Here is a 13,821-nt window from a genome sequence, read left to right as displayed (position 1 = left end):
ATGGCAACCAAACAATGCTAATGCTAGAAAATGGACAACGTGTCTTTTTACTTTGTTTTTCCCCAATTTGAAATTTTTTTGGACCTAATCTTAAGGGGTAAAATGATCATTTTATACTATCTTATTTATTGTATATAAAGAGGCATACTTGCCTAGCCCAAGCTTATTTAAAGTTTTCCTTTAGTTATTACATACCTTATCTGCAGTAGAGTAGAACAAAGACTTCTCAACTCTCAACAGCATTTGGCCGAACTTAGGGTTGCCATAACAGATCTGATCACCTAATTAAATGTCCAAGTACCTTAATAAATGTCTTTTATAAGTCAGGGAAAAGTTGGTGGTCTAACATAATTTTAAACGTATAACTATAAATTTCACTTTAGTTATGCATACCTTATAAATGTAAGTTTATGGGGATTTATTAGGGTCCATTGCAAAAGGCATTTCGCTGCTGGTCTGCGCTGCTGGTCTGTCGCATGTCCGACTAGCCACCTATTCCCCCGGCCTAAATAAGGGCATTTTGGTCATTACAATCATTGTTTTATACCTATTTTAAACTGAGCCTACAATGTAATTTTTTAGGGGACTGATATCTGCTTGATCACATTTGATAATGGGACAAATCACCTTGTTTTACACTTCTCTAATGGGTTGGTGACACCTTTTTTACTAATTTAATAGCTTTTGGCAGCTGGCTAAAAAAATTCAAAACAGGGTGTGAACTTTAGCCCCATCATCAGAACATGGTCATGCATATATTAGTCCCCCTTCTCTGGCTACAAGAAAAGACCATGTGTTATGTATGCAGAAACAATATTCATGAAAAAAAGAAAAAAAGAAAAAAAAAAGGGCTACTAATATTGGCACTGCCATGTCTTAATAATCGCACAAACTCAGCTTGTCTTTTTTTAATTGTCTTCAAATAGCTTTTTGGGAGCGGTAATAACCTTTTGGAAGCTTTTTAGAAGACAAGATGAGTTGGTACAATTATCAAAACATGGTAGTGCCAATATCAGTAGCCAAAATAGTTGTTACATATTTTAGATATTTAATAGCTACTAAAAATTTGCATTTATAAAGTATTTAATGGTTAAAAGGAAACATTGGATTTAAAAGGTTTTGAATAACCTAAATCCCTTCTTCTTCCTCTTTTGTTCTGTCTTCTCTATTTATTTTTGTTTTTTGAATCTTCTTCTTCACGGGTCACAGCCCAATTTCGGCCGAAATAAAATACAGTTTCGGATATTCCAAATTTTGGTTCCGATGCTGACAGAAATCCGAGATTTTGGATTTCTGTCCAAATTTAAAACTATGCCCTTAAGTGGCATAATTTTCATTAAATATAGATTTCCTACGCATGACAAGGGATGGACCAAAAGAACCGGACCCTCCACTTTCCCGATCGAAAAAAAGAAAGAACCGGACCCTCCACGGCTCCACTCTATATAGTAAATACTAATCTACTATGGAGTTTGGACGCAATGGCCGACGTAATGGTCCAAATTGAAAGAAATTTAAACGTCTTTCCTTGTCGTAGACCAACCCAACAACCTCCCTTTCTATTCTTAATCATAGCCTAACTCTAATTACTAGTGATTTTGTTAGGATTAAATCCCTTTCGGAATGGATTAATTAAACTATGGTTATGGGTTATTCTTCTGGGACACGTATGTTGATATGACTGGCGGGCGGGCAAAAGTCTGGCCCGTCAATGTTGTTGACCCTACCTTGATTGGATGATCCTAACCCTTGTCTCATTAAGCTTCAATTGCCAATCTGCCAAGAAAGTTAAACTGTTGATTTTTGCAGGCCTTAATCATATATAGATGATCTTCAAGAGGTCAATTACACATACTTGATGGATTGATCGAGGGGCTAGGATCGTCCTCCCATGCCTCGGATGGGACCCACACCACATGAAGGGTCTGGATTAGGTATAACCCAGTTCGAGATATGGATTGGATAAGAAAGAAATATGTATATGTTTGATTTTAGAAAACATTCTCAGTTAAGAATTAACTAAACAACTGTTTAATTACCCTGTAATAATATCATTGGTAATGTGTTAATGATAATAAATTAATAACAGAGATTATGTTTTGGAGGAGATCCGGAAACAAGATCTCTCCCAACCACCCTACATTAACTTAAAATAAGATTAATTCTTGCTAATACTTTTGGATTATCTTAACCCAGGTCGGCAAAACCTAGACATAAGACTGGCTTTGATTTGAAAAGCACTTTCATACAAAAGCGTGTGTAGGTGGGATGATAACAGCAAGATTCCAGTAGAGCACTATCTCAATAAACAAACCCACCATTGTTGGGTCTACAAGATAGGTGTGATGCCAACATTATTGCATGGAATCCATAAAGACAGGCACCAAAGGAAGGGGTTTGTGAGGGGATTTTGGAGCTAAGGGTTTAGAATTGGTGCTTCATTAAGGTTTGAAGTGCTGGCAAGAAAGCTCACTAGGGTTAGTATTAGGATCAAGCGCTACCAATCTTACCAAAAGCTATAACCGATCGATGGAAAGGGCGCAACTTTAATCTTTATCTACTTGGCAGCACCAAGGCCTGTACTAAGCGACAGGGCATGAGGGGTTGCACCGTTATAGTGCCATGGGTCCGGCGGTTACATGCCTAGGGTTAGGGTTTTATGGCTAATATGTGACAAATTGTCAGATGGGTCTAGAAATTTCCTTTTTGGAGTTGTGATTAGTGCCTAGATAGGGTTAGGGTTTTATCTAGGGTTAATATGTGACAAAACTGTCACACGAGTCGATATAGATTTTCTTTGTGGATTTTTTATATGCATTTAGGGGACTTGTTCAGTGATCCAAGCCATTAATCTGGTAGGCTTTTATAGTTGGGACACACGCCAAAGTCCACCACAAGGCAGCCTTAGGATTGGGATTATGGTTTTGATGTATCGAGCTAGGTCACGATAAGGGTCCAGGTGATTGAGGGTCTTGTTTATCGTCATGGTGAGGTAATGGGATTTGCCTAGCATAAATGAATCTTTGAGAAGGATTAGGGTTAGATTAAGTAGAGGTGATACTAAGGATGGATGGGGCCCTCCCACCAGACACAACCTTGGAGTGGTCTAGAAATTGCAAAACCACTTCAAAGCAATTTTAAAAGGAATTGTCCCAGTCCATTCAAGTTATGATGGGCCTTGTTGTGATTTTAAGCATATTAGGGACCCATGGTGAGATGGATTGGGAATCATATAGCAACTTTAGTGATTGGCACTGAAACAAGTGTCTAGAAGGCACCATCTGGACCCCTTTTGATAGGTAGATTTTTCTCTTCAAGGGATACCCACAATACCATGTGAGATTATCCATCTATCCTTAATTGTGATTTTCTTGGATAATTGAGAACCCAAGGAATCTGATCCAACTGTACACAACACATATGCTTCAATCACAAAAAAAAAAGTAAAAAGAAAATCCATTTCATTCCTTACCCACCCACAGAGCCTTGGGAACATCCCATGTGTTTAAGATTTGTTTTCCCTTCTTTTTCAGTCCCTTTCCTTAAACTGGGGAACCAACACATTAACATGGCACCATACAATTTAAAGAGATGTCTTGTTATTGTAAGGTTGATAACTCATCCCCAACCATCTCTCTCTCTCTCTCTCTCTCTCTCTCTCCATTTGTGGGGCCCAAAGATTGGGGAACCAATCACATTAGCATGAAGTCCCAAGTGGACCAATTGCCTTTTTCCATTATTATTCTATCTTATCTAGAAAGAGTACAACTAATTGGAAAGTGGCTTTCATGATCGGTGTTAACAGGCAATTTTTGGGGCCCACAAGGAGGCACGCATGTGAAATCATGACCGTTGATCTTTAAAACGCCATGAGGCAACCCACATGGTCTTGGTCTCATCCTGAACGGACATCTCATGTGTGAGACAAATAGTTTAAAAATCAATGGCATAGCATTTTTTAAGCAGAACCCTAAATGAGGCATAATGGGTTAAGTATCTTTTGGGAATGAGCGTATCAATGACTTTCTTCTTAGCATTTGTCATCTTGGAAATATGAATATACTTCATAGGAATAGACACCTTATCCCCATATTTTATACAGGGAATTCGTATTGGCACCCATTACTTTAGGCATTTTGCACCCATATCAGTTTTGTTATTTGATTTGTTTCTATAATTTTACATATAGGACAAATAACACCCGTGCAAAAAGATTTAAGGGTCGATTTTCTTGGTAAGGCCACCCCATTTCCAACATTGATAAATCCAAGAATCTAGAAGATACATGATTATGTAATACTATGTCATTCTTGATTAGAGCTTCTAGGGATGTTTTTACAAATAAGTTTGTTAGAATATGTGCGTGAGATCCAACGGTTGGATTGGGTTAAGATCTCACCGTTGGATCATCTTAGAGGTAGATTGGGTAAGTTGGCTAAATGAAGCAACTAGATAAATTAGCCAAGTGGATTAGAAGAGGCAAGCAAGAGAGATTAGGAAAGTAGATTTGATTAGGTAGATTTCCTTCTATAATTATCTTAATTCCATTCTATGTTTATCATGTAAGTGCTCTATATAAGCACACCTTGAGGACAACATTGAATACGTTGGATAAGGTAATTTAACATGATTTTATTTGTGAAGGTTGTCAATATGGTAAGGCACATTGAATACGTTTTTTAGAAATCTCCTACAAGGATCTTTAGGATGTTTTAAGCCTGTGTAGGACAACAAACTATAGAGGTTTCTACTTCTAGTAGATATTTTCATTGATAACTATGCTCGGTGGTCTCGTGGATGTTTTTTATAAAAATTTCCAATGCTTTCACAATGTTTAAAATGTTTAATAGAGTCATTGAGGGAGAGTATTGTGAAAGAATAAAGTGTTAAAGAAAGGGCAGTGTAGGTGAATAGTACTTTTCAAATGAATTCTTAAATTTTTGTATTGAGTGTGGCACAATAAGGCAATTAGCTTGTGACATAACACCACAACAAAATGGCATTGTCGAGTGCCAGTTAAGGCACTTATTGGAAGTGTATAAGAGTTGGATAAATCTCACAAATTTGTCCAAGGACTTGTGGGTGGAAGCCATAAGGGTGCATGCCATGTGATAAATCGACTTGATCTTAGTACTAATTAAGATGAAGTCAGCTTTTGTGTTGATGTAGAATATAAAGCCATCGGTAGCAAACTTTAGAGTTTTTGTGTTAACATGGTATGTTATGGTTGAAAAGGAGGACAAGACTCTAATCAAAAGCTATGAAGAAAAGGTTAGAGATATGTAGATCTAAAAACTTACAGGACGATTACATCTCATGACATTGTGTTTGGTGATTTTTATTATTATGGAACTTCCAAAACGGGATTTCGTTTGGAAAATCTTCTTGGGCAAGTGTCAAAACAGCGGGTTTCATCTTTATTTTCCAGACAAAATCCCGTTTTGCCAGCAGCCCTCTTTTGTTATTAAATGCAGCCATACTAACCCCATATACAACTTCTACAAGAACCGAGGAGGTTGAAGAATTGTAAATATCGAAAGTCCAAACCAAATATTGTCGGGTACTCCAAGAGAATCAACTTCATCATGTTCTCTTATGTTTGAGAGTTATAATGTAAGGAAACTTTAAATCTTCAATTGAAGGGAGTCATCAAGCCAAGAGGGAGAGAGGTCTTAGGAGATCTTAAGAAAGAAAATATAGATCAACATAGCTTGTGGAAGCAAAAATGAGAATTTATGATATCATAGGCCATGTTCGGTAAGGCTCCTCATTCTTGCCTAATAAAACAGGCAAAAAATTGAATTGATGAGAATCCTCTGAAGTGACAACGAGTCACTCAGAAGAACCCTGATTTTTAGTCGCAAAAGAAGAGAAAAATTGTGAAACAGGCTTTATCGGGTCGGATAGCCGAACAAGTTTTTCTAGATATTTTTTTCTTTTCTCATTCTCCACGATTAAAAAAGGGGAGAATCCTGTAATATAATGGTTGCCAAACACTCCCTAAGAAACACAAGGACTTGTGTGGGAATACAAATACGTTCTTGAGTGATTTAGGGATGATTGTGAACCATTATTATATGAAGAAGAAAGAAAGATTCTAGAATGAGAATCTATAATGCGAGAAGAGATTTTTTCTCAAAAAAAATAATAACATGAGAGCGATTGGTTCCCAAGTTGAATGACATTGAACCCATTATAAGTAAATGAGTTTATAAGTTGAAGAACAAGGTGGACAATTCAATTGATAGAGATAAATTAAGGGTCATAGGTCATCCCTTTCAAAAAATCACGAGATCAGATTACGAGGAAACGTTTAGGCCCTGTCCGTTTCAAATTGTGACACCGATGGTGAGAGGCCCAACCGATTATTGGCCAAAAACTAAACATAATTGTCAGCCAATAATCAGTTGGGACCCTCACCATCGGCTGTCACAATCTGAAACGAGCAGGGCCTTAGCCAAAATAGCTAGGATGATGACACTGTGATGCATCATTCGCGTGTTGCATATAAGGGGTGGACGCTTATGCCCTATTTGGTTGCTGGGATTTTATTGAAAGAAGTAGTAAGGGGGGGGGGGGGGGGGGAGGGGGTGACAAGTATGGAAGTTGTGTAGGCTTGTCTATGGGAGAAGAGTGGTAGTCAAAATAAAAAAAACGAAAAAAGAGGTAGGCGTTTGGTTGCTAGAAGAGGTGTGGAAATATTTGGGTGTCATTATCAAAATGCATGGTGGAAGAGAGAGAAAGAAAAGAAAAAGGCAATGATTATATAAGACAAACAAATTCTACTCTTCTTCTCACAAAAAAACTCCAAAAAGGAGGTTTGCAATTGGAATTTTAGTAGAGGGGACAACTCCCACCACATCAGCGCCGCCTAGAAAAAAGTGTAATGATGATGTTTCCTCAATGTCTTGAAGTCAAATGGAATTTGAGCTCAAATTTTACAACCAAACAACATTTGGCATTCCATATCCCATAAAATGCCCAGCCGTCTTCCACTTTCTTTGCAACCAAATAGGGAATTATATGTGAACAATGTTTCCCTTGAGATTGATTGTGAGATCTACATGAAGCGACTGCACATTTTTTTTTTTCTTCCAATGGTGGCCAAACATGCCCTAGGGTTGCTTCTATCTACATAAAATGGGTGTAAAAACAAATTTTATGCCCATTTTAGGTATAAAGAAATGGAGCTTTTAAGGAAAACATTCATTGTATGACATGAGCCCATGCCACGTGTATTGTGATAATGCTAAATGGATATTTTTTATCATCACAAGTACGACCTATCACCTTTGGTCCCATCCTAAGGCCTTGTTTGGATTGCAAGATTTTTCTGGAAAAGTTTGGAAAAGAAAAATGATTATAAAATGAGTTAAGTGAAGCTGCACATACGTGTAGCTAACTTAGCTACACCGACAGCTTAAAATACAGTGGGCCCACTTTGTTTGGGTGATCCAAACCATTCATTTGATAGGCCCTCACATTGATAGGGTGTGCCCAAAAAATCAACTCCATCGGATGACCCCAACCCTTCAAACTATGGAGGAAAAAATGGACATATTTGTGAAGGCTTTTACACGTCCATTTTTGCCTCCACAAATCGTAAGGTTGGGATGATCCTATTGAGCTGATTTTTTGGGCACACCCTATCTATGTGAGGGTCTATCAAATGAATGGTTTGCATCATCAAAACAATGTGGGGCCCATTGTATTTTAAGACGTCGGTGTAGCTAAGTTAGCTACACGTATGTGTAACTACACTTTTCTCTTATAAAATTCCCTACTTTATATTACATAGAAAAACCCTATTCAGTTTTTTCTTAGAGGTACCTTCAATATATGATAATATTCCACTAAATTAACCATAACTTTATCATTTCCCTCGAAATCATGGAAAGAAAAAATTTCCTAAGACAGCATTTCTCGTAAGAAATGTTTTTTTCTTATAATCCAAGCAGGGGCCTTAATTGAATGGTTGTAGACCCTATCAAGCTTGATAGAAAGGTCGTTAAAAATTGTGTTTTTAGGCGTTGATTATTTGCATGCCTAAATCTTGTGAAGTGAAATCTACATTGGCCATCAGATCTAGACCCATTGGGTGCCTATTAGATTAGTGGTCCTAATCAACAAGTACAAATTTCAATCCAGGGCATGAATTGCTGAGTTTTGCTGTGTTCATCAAGGTAGAACACTTTAAAATAGTTCAATATCTAGAACTTGTGTTCTCCAGTCAGATCAAACCATCCAGTCAGATCCATGTGGCCCCTAAAAGGACACTATGGGGAGAAGAGCTATGGAAGTGATTTTGGGGCATAACGTTGTGGCCCAACAAATGGACAGTTAGGATCACCCTCTAGAGTGGGCCCTTCACTACCTTTTTTGAAAAATACTGCACCATACGGCCTCACCATGTTAAAACTTATAACTTTAAAACTCTTTTTTTTTTCTAGAGAGAGAGAGAGAGAGAGATGTCGATATTGTGGGAGAAGAGCGAGACATGGCGTTGGATAGTAAGGAAGAGTCGTGATTCGAAGCCCTTCTTCTTCACCTTTGCAACTCTCTGTGGTGTTGTTCCTGGCGTTATTGGCTACTGTGTTATGCAGGCCACCAGCTCTAAGAACGAACAGCTCGAAGCCCAACTCCGCAAAACCCAAAGACCCGAATCCCTCGTACTACTACTCTCTCTTTCTCTCTCTACCCTCTTCTTTATTTTTCATTTCTATACTTCTAGGGTTTTGACTTTTACATGTTCCTTCAATTATTTATACCCATTTTTATCTAATTATTCGATTGTGTTTTTAGTTCTATATTTCTAGGGTTTCTAGGGTTTGTTTTTTTATTTATGCCAATGAGTTATGGTATTGTATATCCAACTTTGTTTGTCATTTAGAGAATTGGGTTTTGTGATTTCTGCCGATTGTATTACAGGATTAGGGTTTGCTTCATCTAATTGGGTTTTGGGAAATTGCACACTTAGGGTTGTTTTTTCATACGTTTCAAACTTATTTGCATATAATTTTATGTGGAAATGGTTTTGAAGTTGAATTTGATTATTTCCAAATAATGATTATAATTGCTGTATAAATCACATGGTTAATGGGTTTCAAAGACACATTCTGCGTCGTCTGCTAATAAGATTAATTCTAGTAAGGACCGATTTTAACAGCATCAAAAGAGGCTCTTTTTGTTTTTTCTTATGTAGAATCAAGAATAACTTATACACATACTCTACAGCATAGAATAATCTTCAGGCTTTCTTGTTCCTCCTTCTATCTCTCTCACTTTTTATGATGCTTATCCATATGGGATTAATCCCCTTATCAGTTTTGCCAAACTTTTCTTGTTTTGGTTTTCGGCATGATCTTAGTGTTATTTTTTCAGAGAATGTAATTGCTACAAATGATATACCCTTACCAGTTTAATGGACAATAAGAAGATTTGAAGCTTATAGGCCGCTATAACTTTCGTTGTCTCATTCTCCTTTTCTTCTTCTCTCTCCCTTAGAATTTTTGATTTTTTTTCTTGGTTTGTTTGTTTATTATAGGTTGAGTTTTCGAAATCACTTGGTGACTTTTTCATAGGTTATTTTAGAAAATCCTGCCTCACTTTGGCTCGGCAATATAAAAATGTCAACACCATTTACCATTATGTAGTTCATTAGGTTCCTTTCCCCCAAAACCCATGTTGAGCACTGACAAAATTGAGAAGGAACTCCATTGGCAAGCATTGGGTAGAAGAGCAACGAAAATGGGGTGGGGAGGATTTTGGATAAAAGGAGGAGGTTATGGAGGCGTGGGAACTGGTGTTGTCATGAGTGTGGCGAGACCAGTTTCTTAGGCAATATGTTATTGTCAATGTTTATTAAGTTTGAGGTGCAAACCTCATGAATTTTAATTTTTATTTTATTTTAAAAGGCAAAATAAAGAAAATTAGAAAAACTAGACAAAGCTGTTTGTATAAAACTGTTTTGATTTATGCCATACCACAAACACATTACACTAAGGCCTTGTTCCTTGAGATTGTGGCAACCGCTTGTGAGCCCTCAAACTGATTTTTGGACTCAAAATTAATGTAATTTTGAGTCCAATAATCGGATTGCGGGCTCACAATAGGTTGTAATAGATTTCTTTGATGAGATGAAAGACTGGCTAAGGTCTTTGGAAGTGGAGTTCCACCTTATTTGGCGTTCGGCAAATCAAATAGCGGATGGTCTTGCGAGAGAGGGTGTATTTAAGCAATCACTAGCTCTCTTTGACTCTCTACCCCCATGATTATTGTTTTTCATCTTGTGCATTGAGCTGTTGTTGTACTCCTTGACCTCTATTGTACCTCGTCCACCTCAGTTTGTTTATCATTAAATTTGTTTACCATTTTCAAAAAAATAAAGGTTGTAATAATCTCAAAGGAACAGGGCCTAAAAAAATCTCCAAAGCAAGCTGATATGGTAAGCAAAAAAATGGAAAAATGGAACTTTGTTAAATAGATGGAGATAGTATGAGAAAATCTGAGAAAAGAGTGTTTCCTACTCATCAGTTCAATAGCTGCTCATTCTTCCTAAACTATACATCCAAATCTTTGAGCGGTTACTAATGTTCTCATTCTTTCTTCTTTCTCCCTCAGATTTTGGGATCTCTTCTTGGTTTGTTTGTTATAAATTGGGTTTTCCAGAATCAGCTGGTAACTTTTTCCTAGGTTGGTTTAGAAAACCCTGCTCAGACTTTGGCCTTTCAACTACCATTATTTAGTTCATTAGATTGTATCTTTCCCCCAAAAGGCCAAAATCCATGTTTATGAGCATTGGAAGCCTTCTTGGAACTACAATGGCCAGATTGAAAAGGAACTCAATTGGCTAGCATTGGGTAGAAGAGCAACAAAAATAGGAAGGATTTTGGATAAAAGGAACAGGTTATGGAGGTTTGGGAATTGGTGTTGTGATGAGTGTGGTGAGACCAATTTCTTAGGCCATATGCTACTGCCAATGTTTTACAGTCGAGTAAGCCTAATGAAAAAAGTAAGCCTTGTGATTTTTCTAATTTTTTAAATAAAAAATAGATAAAAATTGTACAAATTGCAGGAAGGTTTTTTTAAGTATTAATAATCACCCAACCAAGAATAAAATGTATAAGCGTCAAAATTTTCAAAATATAGTACAATCTAGAATCTAGATGGTTTCATTCCATGATGTGTCCTAACTCCCAAGTCCCTACCAAAGGATGCTTGAGATTATTCACACCTGTTGATTACAAAATTTATAATGAATATGTCTTTGGTTGATCTGCAATTGCTTCTCGTGCATATTAGTGTGATAGTTACTTCCTTTTATACCATGCCACAACCACAATACGCTAAAAACACATTCCAAGGCAACTTGATAAGCTAAGCAATAAATGGAATAAGTAGAACTTTGTTAAAGAGATAAAGATAGAATGAGAAAATGTGAGAAAAGGATGTTTTATGCTCATCATTTCAATAGGTGCTCATTCCCAACAAAATCCACGTCCAAAAGGTGGATATTGATGTGAGAAGTAATCTGAAAGTGACGGATTTTGTATCTTTCAACAGTTGCCAAGTAATCAAGAGAATAATATTTATCCAAAAAGATGCTCCAAAACCCCAAATCTTATATTTTCTCATATAAAGCTGTTTTATTTATTCAATAGCATTAATAACAGATTAACCGTAAGTTAGGGAAAAAAGCATTCCAGGGACGGTTTCCGCCCCTCAACATTTTATCGAGTCGACTCCCTTTTACCTTAGCCGTGTTTTGCCCTACAGAGTCTTATTAACTCCTTTGACTCTCTCGAATTATAACCGCGTCAGCCGAGTACTCAGCTGCATCAACCGAGTACTCAAAACCACGTAGGATTTTCCTCGGTTGCGTTTTGACCCCACATCCACGTTTTGAAACACTGCCTTTTAAGGCACTTATTATTTCTAGAAGAAAAAAAAATGTAAGATATGTCCGACAAGCATATCTACGTCCCTGGATCAAACCAAAATAGATGTGAGAGCAGCTGAAAGAAATCTTTTCATATAAGAACTACGTGTAGTTCCCTACTTCCCTTGTGATTGATATTAGAAACAGGTTGACCTCCCATTAATTTCTTTTCAGCTTTTGGGATATCCTCATTCCATCATATGATGGATTCAGTTTCATTTTGGTCTTATTTTTCGAACCTGTCTTTCCCATTTGGTCGGCGTTGCTCCGATTTTTCTTCTTTCTATGATTTGTGGACATGGATTCATGTATGAGTGTCAACATGGATAAGAGGTGTCTGACATTACAACCCTAAAAGTCTAAAAAGGGAGATGTTCATACACGCACATACGTATAAAATTATTGAATACTATCATAATTTTCAACAATATAAATACGATATTCATTTAACAAATTAATACATCTTAGGATTAAGCAATTCTAATGTAAAACAAACTTGTGATAGTCAAATATTAGCGCAATCATTAATCTAATCTAGTTCTTTTCAGTATCCAGTATGTAGTGAGAAAGAGAGGCCACTAAGTTTAGTGGAGGGGAGATACCAAAAAAATATGAGTTAAAGAAGAGCTAAAAGACGAGTTTGTAATAAGAGTTAATAATAAAAGTGGAGGTAAACAAGTTTTTAATAATAAAACAGAATGTCACACTTGACACGGAAGAAAAACGTGCTAACATGCCCACATTAAGTGTTACACTTCAGGAAGCACATTTACAAGTGTCAAAAGGAGTGTTGACACACGTGTTAGTGTCGACGCAACACGGCACATGTCTCAACAATAAATTCAAAGTGTCGGCTAAATCTTAGATTTATTTTAACTTTTAAGAGCATTTCCACCATACTTCTCTTACCACGGATTGTTCAAAAGACAATTAGTTTCTTTTCATTCAAGATTTTTAGATAGCCCGATAGTCAAAGTTATAACAAGAACAGAGAATTATTATTTTGAATTGGTAACTGGGAATGGACCCAAACGAGCAATTTGTTGGGACCATGAAAACGGATATAATGGTTCATCAATTATAACAGAGGTAGCTCTCTGGTTCATGCAAACAGGTGATTTAGTAACAGTGGCCTACTTGGTTTTCTCATAGCATCCGCAGCTTGTGCACCATCGACGAGCTTTAATAATTTTGAAGTCAATACCACTAAATATTTTTCATGTGAATGCGGTGAATCTGTTTAGCATACATTACTTAAATTTAGCTGCTTCTCTGCCATATTTTGTCTTGTGATCATTCAATTGTTGTTATTGATAAAAAGTTGTATCAGACGTCACGTCTATATTTATCTTGGATGGAATGTGCCCTTGAAGACAAACTACTTCAATTCTTGAATCAGATGATGGCCAAAGCTAATAAAGAGTGGCTCGCAGAATATCTTGGAGAGTTACAGAGGAAAGAGGACACAAATGATCGATATGTTGCTGCTTTAAGAGGAGAGACATTGACTAGAAACCCCTATGTAAGGATTCAGCCCGTGCCAAAGCAACCTGACGACAACGTGCCAAAGCAAACTGATGACAACAAGAAGGAAAAGAAGTAGGTATCAACAGGGTTTGGATATTTTGTTTGGAAATTTTCTTTTGGTGAGTTTGCTTGATATTTTATGATACTATATTTCATGAGATAGGAGGAGCATCTCAAAATTACTTGATACATGTTATGGAACTTTCTTTTTGACATGAAGTACTATGAGTAAAATGCAATTGGTTGTGTAAGATACTGTGTCTCTCCTTTCACAGCATGCACCTGGAGGCAAACGACTGAGTTATAGTTCCCTCATTTCAAACCATAGTTTCAAAACTCCCCCGCATCATTGTGGA

General features: G+C 37.0%; 1 protein-coding gene across 1 annotated transcript; it reads left to right on the top strand.

The window, feature by feature from the left end:
* The first annotated feature begins 8,421 nt into the window (after positions 1–8,421).
* Positions 8,422–13,716, top strand: LOC143882062 (centrosomal protein). The gene is made up of 2 exons (XM_077385462.1): positions 8,422–8,669; positions 13,338–13,716. The coding sequence occupies exons 1-2, from the start codon at positions 8,469–8,471 to the stop codon at positions 13,539–13,541; spliced, it is 405 nt and encodes a 134-aa protein (XP_077241577.1). The 5' UTR covers positions 8,422–8,468; the 3' UTR covers positions 13,542–13,716.
* Positions 13,717–13,821: the final 105 nt, after the last annotated feature.

This window comes from Tasmannia lanceolata, unplaced genomic scaffold (assembly GCF_043159265.1).
Source record: "Tasmannia lanceolata isolate RefF3 unplaced genomic scaffold, GAP_Taslan_0.1 ptg000007l, whole genome shotgun sequence".
Lineage (NCBI taxonomy): Eukaryota > Viridiplantae > Streptophyta > Magnoliopsida > Canellales > Winteraceae > Tasmannia > Tasmannia lanceolata.
Note: the sequence above shows the minus strand (reverse complement) of the source record. Positions and strands in the feature narration are given on the sequence as shown.

What these genes read in the sequence shown, in the direction of transcription:
- LOC143882062 (XM_077385462.1), top strand. Translation starts at nt 8,469, where the DNA reads ATGTCGATATTGTGGGAGAAGAGCGAGACATGGCGTTGGATAGTAAGG. An exon ending in CCCAAAGACCCGAATCCCTC is followed by an intron (nt 8,670 to 13,337) that starts GTACTACTACTC and finishes TTCTTGAATCAG; the next exon opens with ATGATGGCCAAAGCTAATAA.